Below are 13,062 nucleotides of genomic sequence, written 5' to 3'. Positions count from 1 at the left end.
ACCATCATGTGACTATACATTTATTTTGGTCACATGGTCACATATGAAAAAAGGAAAAGGTATGTGCAGAAGTAGGTTTAGCAAAAGAAGGATATTTTGGATATTTTTTGCTAGTTATATATTATATATATACAATTTTTTTATAATTATTTTTGCTTCAAGTAAAAAGAAAATAAAAATAACATCGAATACTTTATTTGCATCACTAGAATTTATACATTACCAGTTCTCTAAAAACAACGTAGTTTTAATCTTTTTGCTAATAATAAAATTTTCAAACATCACACAATTATCATTCGTTAGAGAAAAAAAAAACATACAATTACTAAACCGTGCATTTGCCCATGATAACCCCGATAATTTCATTTCTGCCACACATACCACTGTATCATTGTTCTAAGTCCTAACCATTCAATTTTTCCAGAACGGACGTTAAGTCTCTTTTATGCACATTCACTTTAAGACCATACTTCATGAACAACGTTAACGACATCTTCTGTTCCACTTTGTGTCCCGCCGCCACCGTTATCCGGTGTCGGAGCAAAACGGCTGCCACTATCGATTTCATCTGCAAATATGCCAAATCTTTGCCCAAACAGATCCTCGGGCCGGCATTGAACGCCACGAATTTATACTGATTATTACGTATTTCGGTATCTATATCCGAATTCGAAAGTATCCAACGTTCGGGTTTGAATTCTAAACAGTCTTCTCCCCATATAAACTTCATCCGGCCCATCGAATATATCGAATATGTTACGTTCGAGCCTTTCGGGACGAATGTTCCGTCGGGTAGAACATCGTCATTCACGACATACTTCGAGTCTTCGGGCACGGACGGGTATAATCGCAGCGTCTCGGACAATGACGCTTTTAGATATACCAACCGGTCAACTTCTTCGAAAGTCAACGGTTCATCTGTCCATTCAGATACGTTTTTGCCACGTGTCGCCATCAGAACTGTGCAGATTTCTGTCACGATCTTCTCCTCGACTTCCGGGTTTATGCTTATTAACCAGAAAAACCAGCTCATGGCAGTGGATGACGTGTCCCGTCCAGCTAGGATGAAATTCATTGCCACGTATTTGAGAAACTCGTCCGAGTAGGACTCCTTCTTCCTCATGAACCGAGACAACAAGTCGTCGTGGTGGGAACCATCATCGGATTGCTGACTCAGCAGCTCGAGCTTGCGAGTAGTGATGATGTCGGATAAGTATCCGTCCACGTGGCGAAGACTGCGGCTCATGTCGGATTCCATGCCAAGCCCTAGCCATTTCCTGAGCTTCCATATAGACTCCGGCATTATAAACCGTTGAAGCGTTGCTTCAGTGGCTCGGTCGAAGGCTGAAGCGAAGCTGTTCTCTGGAAATTCCGGCGACAACGTTCTCGGATCTTTCCCGAAAGCTAAACCGCATATGTTATCGAAAGTTAACCGGAGGAGAATATCCTGGAGGTCGACCGGTTCAGTTCGGGTCTGAGCCGTCTCGAGAATCGGTATGAGCCGGTTCTTGATCGCCCGGTTAACCCAACGACCCATGGCTTGGCGAAGCGTGCGGGTGGTGAATTCCAGTGCGGCGGTCTTACGCTGGAACCGCCACGTGTCACCGTCGGAGTTGAAGATCCCGTCGCCGAGCAGATCGTGGAAGACGGATTGCCAGCTCGGACCCTTGGGGTAGTTCTCGAACCGGGTCTTGAGGATGTGCTCCAGGTTCTTCGGAGAGCAGGTGACAGTCACGTGACTTTGGCTCGTGGCTAGGAAGGGAATCGCGAGTGTGCATGTCTGGTACGTGCCTCCGCACGTGCGGAGGTTATCGGCGATGAAGTCGTGCATGCGGTGTGCGTTCTTGATGAGGGCGGGGAGACTGCCCAATAGGGGCCAGACACGTGGACCTCTTAGGGACCTTGAGATCAGCACGAACCATAACATGTAGGCTGCCACCACGCCTAGGATGATCGCAGCCGTTGATCCCTCCATCTGACGGATGACCGCAGGTAATATCGAACAAGAAGAAGAAGAAGAGACAAGAGTGTGATGTCTGGTTTGTGAATGGAAGATAAAGAACAATGTGCTTTATAGAGAAAAACAACCAGATGTATTGTTTGAAGAAAACGAAATAAAATTTTAGGAGCATTAAATACGGCAACGAAGTTTGTTGTTGAAAAATAACCACAAGAGACTTAAATAATTGCTGGGTCATGTGGGAGTCGGGCCACTGTATTATATTGGAAATTTACGAGTTTACATGGAACTAGACTTCACCATTCACATGCATGTTGCCATACGAATTATAGTTCTGTACGTATATTATACACATGAATGTGACCTTTGTTATACCACTGATTTTTGCATGGCTATAACGCTATTCCTATTTTGACGGAACATAGTTTTAAGAAAGATTTACGCTTTATAATTCCCAACTTTAGTCTCTCTTTAATGAACCGAAAGAAGACGACGGGATGAAACTAACTTGCTATATAGCTATGGAAATAAGTGGCCACTTAAAAGTTGGTGAGGCAAATTAAACTAGAAAACAATACATGATAATGATGTCTATCGATTCATATACATACATATATATATGTATATGTATATAATAAACTTCTTGCGATCGGACTGAATAATTAATACTGACTCAAATTCGTTAGCTTACTACATATTTATTTAGAGTTAGATTATGATGGCAAGATAAAGAGTTGGATCCCTTTTATTTGAATGATCATCATCATCATACATGGTTTTGTTAAACAAAATATATACATATATATATCAAAGCTAATATAATTACTGTCATCTATATAAAATCTATTGAATCCTAAAGATAACATAGAAAGGATGGTAGCTTTTTATAACGAGCCCATGTATGAAACGAAGAAAATATTGCCAATGTTACTATTTAGTGCATTGACGTAGTGACGAAGGAGAATTAATCTGAATATATAAAATTTAAAGGCGTCGATGTATAGATAAACGTCATTTAGGACACCTCGTGGTGTATAAAAAAATAATGTTAAGTTAGGTAAATTAATGGCACGGAAATTTAATTGATTATTGATAATTTAATAATTCAAAATAGTAGAGAGAGAGAAAGGAGGAAAATACCATTTCAACTTAAATTCCGGCATTAAATTGGATTTAGTTGAAGAGGTATCAATGCTTTGATTTCTCTGTCTACACGCATGCGACTTATATAACTTGGTACATTTGATTCATTATAATTTATAGCCTTATTATGATGTTGTGGTCATTTTGTCTTTGTACTAATCATTTTTTTCCCAATCCCAATGGGTTCATTTGGGCACGTGGATGAGTCGAAATGAATTTACTTGGAAAAAACTCAAGATATAGGAAATTAAATTATAAACAAAAGTAACAAGATTTGTGTCCTTTTTTTTTTATATAAACGTGTAATTTTATTTGTATTGTGATACAATACATTGCTCAAAATTTATTTATAAATCAGCTAAAAAAATATGTCTATCATGACTCAAATTACGATATATAACTGATTTTTTTAGATTCACGTAACCGAAAAAAAAAAATCTCATTTTTTTTAAAGTGGAAAAAAGAGAGAACCAGGAAAAGGTAACATTGACAGTAACAGAACAAGAAGAAGAACGATAACTACAAAGTGTTAAAAGACGATAGGTTTACGTACAATAATCAACGATCCACCGGCTTTGTCGGCTTGTGGGTCCTACACTTCCTAGCCACGTGGATTCCATGTTAGCCATGTGGGACCCCTTTATGTAACAACACCCGTTTAGCATTTATTTCAGTTGATGATTATGAAGTAAATATAATACATTAGAAATAATAAAAAGTTTTTCATGTATGGTATACTTTTACATGAAACACCTAAACCTAATTCAAGAACAGCCTCAAACTCAAAACCCTCGCCATTGATTTCCCGACCGCAACTCTGCAAGATCTCAACACATTGCACATCTTTCTGGTTCACACATTACAGATCTTCTTGGTTTTCGATCTGGATAAAACCCTAAATCGATATTTCGCGGCCAGGACTTTGCCAAACCTCGATACATCGGGAATCCTTTCGGGTCACAAACATTCGGTTACCTCCAAATGCCAATTGGGATATCCTGTTTCCTCCCAGATCCCGGGAACTACCCATCAAACTCTTCCTAAACAATCTTCCATCCGGTACATCCCGGACAGCGTTCCCCAACAGAGCCGTGATTACCTCGGAACATAACTCTAGATCTCCTCCCTTACTACAGAACACATTGTTCCCATAGCTATTGATCTTACACCCGATTCCTTCCCTTTTCCCATTCAAGCTTCTTCTTTGATCTCCGATGAAAATCCATGGATCCTCGGCTCCTAGACTTCTCAACTCAGTGTAGAACACTTCGCCCGACATCACTCCGACTTTGAAAACCGCAGAGAGATTATCTGAAACAGTGACATCCGAGAAGCAATCTAGTGTCTCCTTGATCTCCCAAACCATGTTCCTCGTTCGTATGTCCCAAAACCTGATGTGACCCATCACACCTGATGGACTACTATGAGACCCTGAAGCCATTAACAGATTGTAACTCGGAATCCAGCTCAATTTATCAGATGGGATCCCGGAATCAATGTCCGAACCGTAGATTTCACGGTGATCAATCTCAGCCACTGGCATCAAGCTAGCTAAATCATACACCATTATCGAATTCGAGGTTCTTCTACTGGATTCAAAGCTAGTGAAGAGATATTCATTCGAGGAACCGATGGCTTGAACAGTGGAGCTAGACCTAGTGGGATTCTCCCAATTCAACGTATGCCGGACGAATCCATTTTTGAGATCGAGAATCTGCAAACCTGGGTAATCCGTAGCTCCGGCGGCGGCAATGCCCGGCGAGATCTCGAGGAGAGAATCCACGGCGGAGAACGCCGTAGGGATCGTCGATTTCCGCCGCAGCGACCAATCGAACGACGTGATTTTGCTGCCGTGAGCTACGTGGAGACCACCGTTCGCCATCGCTGCGATCGTGGACGGCGAATCTCGGCCGTTCAATGGCAGAACCAGCGATTTCTGAAGATTGAACGCCTCGAACTGCGACGAATTCGAGAGAGAATCGATGAGAAAAGCCTCGATGCCGTAGTACCTGGATTCGTCGATGAGATCGCGAATATCGAAGGCGCGTGATCTCGCCGGCAGGTTTCCGGTGCGGAGGAGAGAGAGAAGCAGGGAGAACAATTCTGGGTCACGGTCAATGAACCGGGTCGACTCAGCGAGTCGGAAGAGGAGGGAATCGGAGCCGGCGAGGGCTAGGGTTTGCTTCGTCGTCTGGAAGATTCGGCCACCGACGTTAATGGAGACACCATCAGATTCCGGGTTTGGTTCACGAGAAGTAATCCTCGGAAGATTCATCGGAACCCCCAGAATTTCGCAGTTGGATAAACCCTAGAATTTTCTCCCCGAGAAAAATCTTCGGATTCGCCGAGAACAACACAAGGAAACAAGTTAAATGTTTTTCTTTCTTATATTTACAAGTACAAGCAGTGTTTCAATTAACGGCAATTATATATTTATCCGACAAGTAATTCTCAATACACCTTTTGTTATATTACGATTTCGGTTCATCCGATTCATAACATTTTATTTTGCTATTATCCGTTATATTTATCCGAATCATAGCTTGTAAATTATGGCATAGAACTATAGATTACATTTATCTAATAAAAATAAAATATAGGAAACAATGGCTTGGATAATTGAGATATTTCATTAAAATGTAACTGTTTTTAGCAGTGTTGGTTTAAGCCCCTTAAAAGGCCCAAAAAACCCCTTAATTTTAATGTGTATATACATACATACATAACAAAAACTAATTATGGAAAACCACATGTACACAACTACCATACCAACCTATCATTATGTGTGTGTATATATGAACTAAAAATGCAACAAAGAGGAGAAGTGCTTTCTGCTATTGATCGAATCTTCTAACCTATGATGAGACACACCATACATTTGTAAATCAGACAAATCTTACGTGGCCTTTCGCTTCTTGAAGAACTCCGAACACGCGGGAACAGCATCTTTTTGTACTTGTGTCCGAATCCTCCTCTCTTTTTTCAGTTCAGATTCTGTCGGAAAGAAGCCAAATCTTTGTAGGGCAGTTAGCTAATAGTACCTGGCTGCTGAATGACCGGGAAGAATGACCAGTTGTTCTTCTGGATTCCGTCTTCGTCTGTGATCATCGTCTGTTTCTCTTCTGTCCTGAAATTGAATTCCTTGACGGATCCAAGCGAGGCCGACTGATGATGATGAAGATGCTCGGTTCGATCCCTTTCTTCGCTTTCTGCTTCTCCAGATGGGTGTTGCGATGCTTCAGGAAACGTCGTTCGTAGCTTCTGCTCCACACATCTTATGACATGCTCTGCATTTCGATCATGTGAAGCGCCTTCTTCACTCGAAACCCGATGGTTTGGCTCATGATGATGATGCCCTTTAGTGTGAATTGTATGGGTCTCGGGAACGTGGAGGCTGGAGAGTTTCCCGGGGCTCAAGAGCTTTGGGGGCTCACAGATCGGAAACTGAGGGAACCGAGGGTTTCCTATGGCCATTTCACCATCAGTGAAAGGAGAAGCAGGGCCAGAACCCGATACCACTGAGCTCGGAGAAATTAGCTGACCGAGCGGGCTACCGGGAGGAAGCTGGTAGAACTGGAACTCATAGTTGTTGGAGGCCGGAATCCTCTGGTTGAAGAGCTGAGCAAATGGTACCTCGGGTGAGGAGGGAGTGGTCAAGTGGATAGACTCGGGTGGAGGGGTGATAGGTGCGGTGGAAGGCTCGGTATTGTAAGTAGAGAAAGCCGGTGGAGAAACCAGTTGGGTTTCGTGAGCGTAAGGGCCAATGGCGAATACAGAAGGATGGTTGCAAGGCGAATAATAGACATTGCTCGGGATAGGGCTAAAAGACAGCAAACCGACGGGTGATTGCATTGCAGAATGAGGCTCCGACTGCAGAAATGAAGCAGGAGACGAAGGAGGCGCAACAAATGGCAGAGCAATGACTGATGGCCGAGCCGGATATCCAAGGGGAGCCGGTGGATTGGCCGTTGGAGCCGTCGGTTCGGGAACAAGAACAGAGTGCCCTATTCGTTTCCCGTGTTTCGAAGATCCGAAACACAGAAACACACTCCATCTGCTCCACCATCTCCGCTTCTGCATTTCACAATTCTACGATCAGCAAACGCAAGCTGATGAATTCAAAGTTACTGAGTAATTACGCAACCAAAATTCTCTGTAATCATATACTAACTCAGCCCTAATTCATTACAGAACACCTAACTTGTTCACACTAATTCACCATGGATCAAATTCAGAAACGGGAATCTTATTGATCAACAAGCAAATCGCCTCGAAGTCCTGGAAACTAGCTTAGAAACTCAGAAACACTGTTCGATTCATGGAAATCGCCATTAACGACCGCATCTAGATCAATGAAAATCGATCAAATCGAAAACCAAGGGCGTTGATCTGATTTTATCAAGCATCCAAGCAAACCCGATCGACGAAATCCGAATCAAATCAAATCAAGAAAAAAAACTCCCATGAACTCAACTGGAAAGCTAATTCTGATCAAATCAAACTTTCGTTTCCAGCCAAATCCGTGGAATTGAGCAGGACGAAGACAGACTCACCGGAGTAGTCGTAGCTTGAGGAACACGATCATCGGCGGAAGCAATAGCAGAAGCAGCAGCACTAATAGTCTCCAAAGCGTCGTTTCTGTTACCACCGCCACTCATCTTTTCCTCTGTCTCTTTTTTCTTTTTCTCGCTGGAAAATATTTTCCCGAGAAACAAACAAGGCATCCAAATCTCCTTACGGCAAGCGAACAAGTGATAGATAATACCTTAACACCCTCCTGGAAAGCACCATTTACATATAGCGATACACTAAATCCGAAATTTCCAGGAATTGTTTCTATTTGAATATAATATATATACACACATATATGTATGTATGTATACGTGGTCGTCTCTCTCAAGCAAAGGTTTGAGGTCAAAACACGGCAAACACAAAGGCGTGCCACTGTTCACAAAAACATTTGTAAATTGATACCATCTCCGGGGGCAATTTCGTCCACTACAAAGACTGTAAATATGGTGCGGATTTTGTTTATTTTTTGTTTAAATGGATATTTTGTTATGTGAACTTTATAAATTTTGGTATTTTTTTAAAAGGCTAGCAGCAGAAGCAAAAAAATGCAATCCCATTTTTATCATATATATATATTATACCAATGATTTTCTGTAATACAAGATGTTCCTGATCTGTTAAAGAAGCGCACGTGCGAGTGAACTCGTAGCCTTTAGCTTTCATCTCGTGCGCATAATTATTTATGCATCAATTGTGGGACCCACATTCACAATTTTCAAAGCATATACACACACACATATATATCTATAGACTATATGTATCCCCGTTTCGATTCAACTTGTTTTGCACGGTGGCTTGACTTTTTTTGGTCTTTCATTCATTTAATTCTTTTTTTTTTCTGAATTATTTATTATAATTATTCAACTTTTAGGAAAATATGGAACCGAATTATTGACAAATTCAAAGGTGAGGGGTATGGGAATCTGAAAAGTAAAAAAGTAAAGAGGGATATAGAGATGCAAACATTAAAACAAAAAAAATATATATATATCCAATGGAAAATGATGAGATTTATGACAAAGTTTAAGGATACATTTTTCATCTTTTTCGTTTTGATAGAGATGGATAAGCATCCCACCTAATTTAGCCAAATTCACTCCTTTGCACGTTCGTCTAGTGTATATATATGTGTGTGTGTATATATATGCAAAAAATTGTTTAAATTAACAGGAAAATTAGAGGATTTTTACTTAAATTAACAGGAAAATTGTTTAATTCGTTCTGATTACGAATTAGATTTAAGTCGCTGTCCAAAAGCAACACAAGAATATTTTACACGAGATTAAACCCATTATTGTTTTTACCATTACCATGTTGATTAGAAATGAACAAAAATATTTAATTCATCGAAAATGATCGGATACTCAAATTACATGAGTTGAATAATATACACAATATCCAAATTATCAAATTATTTTTCGTATTTTTAAAATTATAAACGTGTGATATTTATTAAAAATTACGAAATTTTCTTAATTTTCCTCACTGATAAATAACCAAACACTTAAAGACTTTAAATTTTTAAACATCGAATCCTTAGTCTCCAGTAAATTCATTTAAATATTATAAAGTAATCGAATATGGATCCATAACATCTCCACCCTAACTTTGGATTTTTTTCAAGATCTGTCGGAAGTTCAGTGAGTTAGGTCATCAACTCCACTTCGGTGGCTGTACTCTGACACGTGTCGACGACCCACCCCAAAGCCTTTATCTTACAAATTCCAAACCTAAGCTACAGCAAAAGCCCTTATTTTGACTTTTTTTTTAAAAATTTATGTTCGATATTTTCTTATTTTAGTTTGATATTTTTATTTTATATACATTCAAAAAATTTTAAATCAAATTCTTCAGTTTGATTTTTTCCATAGAAATTCAATTTTATTTTAAAAGTATTTATTTTCTAAAAAATTATTAATATTCATTTTATATTTACAGAGTTAATATTCGATTGGAAAAAAATGAACCATCCTTAAAATAATATTGCAGCAGATTGCACGTGCAAGGCGAGAAAACGACAACAAATTCAGGTGAGATTTCTTCAAAAGCAAAAGCCTCAAAATTAACTCATAATGTCGTTTTTAATTTAAAATCACATATTATAAAAACGACAGAAATCTGTCTCCATGTGGTTTCATTCTCTCCCCATCAGGACCATCTCCTACTTTCAAGATTCGCGCACTCAGATTTTTCTTTATTAGCTAACAATCATATTAACCGAATGAGATCATGATATATATATTTATATATACATATATATATATATATATAACTAATCATGCAAGGCGCATATTCATACAAATATGATTTCACTATTGAAAATCGGTGTAATTGAATGCTCTGCGGTCGACCGGTCTTATTGGATTGGTACGATCACCGGTCTGGATAAAACCGGACCGAGCAAACTTTCCAAATTTGAGCTGTTTCGCATCATTTTTTTGGATAATAAAAAAAGGGATAAAATTACAAGAGAACTAAAGAGTATTTAATTAGATAAGATCGAAAACACTTGTTAAAATCCGCGAATAATTTATTGCACGACCAAAATAACAAACGGCAAGTATAATGTCCAAGTCATATGTAAATATATAGCGAATATGATGTAAAAAGTTTATGAAGAAGTCTCTTTTTGAGGTAATTTACCGTTGAATGTCATGAAACTAAGCAGCCAAGCTCTTAGAGGCAATCTCAAACACATTTTCAGACAGTCCATTTGTTGACATTATCATTTCCAGTTGTGCCTGCAAATAAAACCATTATCATAAAAAAAATTTGTTTGCAGAAAATGGCTTTTGCAGAGACAGATTAGATATACACCCCAAAGATTAAATCTTTCGAGCAAAGTTCGACACTTTTTACCTTGGCGAGGGCTTGTCGGGTTTCGTCATAACGCTTCCAACGTGAAAAGGCGGAAACCATGCGAGAAGCCACCTGAAATTTTGACAAAATCAGGTAATTATGGAGTCCAGGGAATGGCATAAACCCGACATGAGCAACTGAGGAGATACAGACTGGTTTGATGGGTTTACCTGAGGGTTTATTTTGTCTAATTGGACGACGATATCGCCCAAGAACTTGTAGCCCGATCCATCTTTGGCATGGAAATTCACTGGGGATCCGCAGAATCCTCCAATGAGCGAGTAAACCTGTTTTCAATCAGGAAATTCCGAAAGGGTTTAAGCAAAAAAAAAAACCCAATAAGACAGCAGAAAAACTCGAGTGTTGAAGTGCACTTGCCTTGTTTGGGTTACGAAGATCAAATGCAGGATGATTCAAAAGCTTCTTGACATTCTCAACATTTCCGGGAATGTCAGATGTAGCTTGAAGGACGAACCATTTGTTAACAACCTGACAAAATACGAAAATCAAAAGAATCATACATTCACATCGAGTAGAGTTTAGACAATTCAACTCTTCAAAGCGGAAAACAGGCAGATATAATATAACCCGAGAAGGGGGGGAGACGTTGAGAGTAAGAACACGAACCAAGAAATCGTGCTGCCACTTGTCATAGAAGTCGGCAAGAGCATCATCACGAGTTTTACCCGGACTCTGAGCTAAGGCTGCTAAAGCAGCAAATTGATCAGTCATGTTGGTTGCGGTCTTGTATTCGTTCAAGGCAAGCTCGGTAATTGCTGGATATTCAAGTGATGCAAGATAGGCTGGAGAAGAAATTTCAACGCATATAAAAGTTAAGATCTGATCATGAGAGAAACGTTTCCTTAAATAATTTAAAACTTGGAAATTTGGAATATGAACCTAGAGCTATGCTCTTCAAAGCACGCCTCGCCATGCTATCATGGTCGAAAACATATGCTTCTGTGCTTCTGTTGTTTTCAACCTGTCAAAAAACATGGAAATTTCAGCGATCTATCAAACATAAGTCCGAGAATTCAAGAGAACGGGACACGGCATTGGCTCAAATGGGTTAAAATAACAAACAAGATTATGATCAGTTTTATAATTTAATTCAACATCGAATTCCAGAATTCCATGTTCTTAGTGCTCGGGCTTTGATTATTCAATTGAAACATTCGATATGTATACGGGAAGATGACATACTGTCTTTAGAAGCTGAGCTTTTAGTTCGGATGCAAGCTGCTTTCTCACAAACTTTCGGACGGCGTGAACAGCATCAGGATCCGCAACCACCATCATGTCCATTATCTCTCCCTCACCGGGCAGTGTAATTGCCTTGGCAATGAATTCCTAGACAACAAAGATCGTATCAGTTTCTAAAACCCTAGTCTCTTTCTTAACAATCAAATTCGTGGTTAAGGAAATGTTTGAGTAGTACTTTGTCTAAGCTCGACTCGGACAGTATACTGCCAAGACCTTGCACAAATTTTGGATTCAGAACCAATGGCTTATTTTTCTGGAAGTCAGCGACTAAGCTGAGCATAAGCTTCCTCGCAAGAACTTGACCCGCCTCCCAGCTGAAAATACAGAAAACTCAGGGATGAAATTCTGATTGATATGAGCATAGCATAGAGAATTTATATGTTTTAGACAAGCACAAACCGGTTGAACTCGTCTGAATCATGGGCTAGCAGGAAGAACAAGTCATTATCAGAAAGATCAGTTTCTAGACGCACTGGAGCACTGAGTCCCCTCAGTAGAGAAGGAACTGGTCGCTCGGATATATCAGAGAACACAAATTCTTCTTCTTTCTGTGCATAAACAAAAACACAAGTTCAGGAAAAAGGTGGCACCTGAGGGAGAAAAATTAACGGAAAACCAAATGAAAATAGCAGCGACATTGTATACATACATGAATATACACAAGACATGAATTATAAGAAAATTGACCTTGGTCACTCGAAGTATAGTGCTGCTGCTTGAAATGCTTTCCGGTGTACCGTCGTGATAAACAGAAGTCAGTTTCATATCATTACCACTCGAGTCCAGAAGACCAACAACGACAGGAATAAACATCGATTCTTTGGTGGGTTGTCCTGGAGTTGGGGGTACTTCTTGACTGCAAAATTGAACATGTTTAACAGACTATTGTGGTTTCTTTGTGTAAATATTATATCAGAAAATGAAACACAAAGGCGAGAGCAATGTGCCGACAACAAAACAAACTACAAGCAATCTTTTACAGCATTGTTTCTGGAGCTTCCTTATCGTAGAAGTCCCAAATTTCAAAAACTAAGGAAGGTAGATGAAGTTTATAAATGTGAAAGTACGAGATTTAAAAGACAAGTGTTAAATCAAAATCTGATGTAGTCAAGCTTCATTGTTAGATGGGCAAAAAAAAAAAAAAAAAAAAACAGGGGTTAAGGTGAATGGATACACCTGTACGGACCCGACAAAAGTAACTCCCGACCACTTCTTCTCCCGTGGCTTGGCCACCGCCGGCAACACCAACACCTCCCCCACCCGGT

The 13,062-nt window shown here is 39.7% G+C and overlaps 4 protein-coding genes across 7 annotated transcripts in view; all 4 read right to left on the bottom strand.

Annotated features, from left to right (window-relative positions):
• Nucleotides 1-303: 303 nt before the first annotated feature.
• Nucleotides 304-2,150, bottom strand: LOC104809382 (cytochrome P450 86A7). Its single transcript, XM_010535348.2, has one exon. The coding sequence runs from the start codon at nt 1,973-1,975 to the stop codon at nt 404-406; it is 1,572 nt and encodes a 523-aa protein (XP_010533650.1). The 5' UTR covers nt 1,976-2,150; the 3' UTR covers nt 304-403.
• A 1,414-nt stretch (nt 2,151-3,564) lies between these two features.
• Nucleotides 3,565-5,629, bottom strand: LOC104809381 (BTB/POZ domain-containing protein At5g41330). Its single transcript, XM_010535347.1, has one exon. It carries the CDS (start codon nt 5,376-5,378, stop codon nt 3,999-4,001), a length of 1,380 nt encoding a protein of 459 aa, XP_010533649.1. The 5' UTR covers nt 5,379-5,629; the 3' UTR covers nt 3,565-3,998.
• A 130-nt stretch (nt 5,630-5,759) lies between these two features.
• On the bottom strand, nt 5,760-7,975 carry LOC104809380. The gene is made up of 2 exons (XM_010535346.2): nt 7,657-7,975; nt 5,760-7,177 (listed from the first exon to the last, which is right to left on the bottom strand). Exons 1-2 carry the CDS (start codon nt 7,825-7,827, stop codon nt 6,131-6,133), a joined length of 1,218 nt encoding a protein of 405 aa, XP_010533648.1. The 5' UTR covers nt 7,828-7,975; the 3' UTR covers nt 5,760-6,130.
• A 2,171-nt stretch (nt 7,976-10,146) lies between these two features.
• The window catches only part of LOC104809378 (puromycin-sensitive aminopeptidase), a 7,869-nt gene continuing 4,953 nt past the window's right edge, over nt 10,147-13,062 (bottom strand). For 3 of the 4 annotated variants that reach the window (XM_010535343.1, XM_010535342.2, XM_010535344.2), the window contains exons 24-33: nt 12,485-12,653; nt 12,197-12,345; nt 11,973-12,111; nt 11,738-11,884; nt 11,435-11,516; nt 11,162-11,337; nt 10,913-11,023; nt 10,705-10,821; nt 10,535-10,606; nt 10,147-10,416 (exon numbers count right to left, since the gene is read on the bottom strand). In XM_010535343.1, the coding sequence (XP_010533645.1) occupies nt 10,336-10,416; nt 10,535-10,606; nt 10,705-10,821; nt 10,913-11,023; nt 11,162-11,337; nt 11,435-11,516; nt 11,738-11,884; nt 11,973-12,111; nt 12,197-12,345; nt 12,485-12,653 (1,243 nt within the window). In that variant the 3' untranslated portion in view covers nt 10,147-10,335. Of the gene's footprint in view, nt 10,417-10,534; nt 10,607-10,704; nt 10,822-10,908; nt 11,024-11,161; nt 11,338-11,434; nt 11,517-11,737; nt 11,885-11,972; nt 12,112-12,196; nt 12,346-12,484; nt 12,654-13,062 lie in introns of all 4 variants that reach the window. The other variant, XM_010535345.2, reaches the window with a different exon arrangement.

This window comes from Tarenaya hassleriana, unplaced genomic scaffold (assembly GCF_000463585.1).
Source record: "Tarenaya hassleriana unplaced genomic scaffold, ASM46358v1 Cleome16, whole genome shotgun sequence".
Classification (NCBI taxonomy): domain Eukaryota; kingdom Viridiplantae; phylum Streptophyta; class Magnoliopsida; order Brassicales; family Cleomaceae; genus Tarenaya; species Tarenaya hassleriana.
Note: the sequence above shows the minus strand (reverse complement) of the source record. Positions and strands in the feature narration are given on the sequence as shown.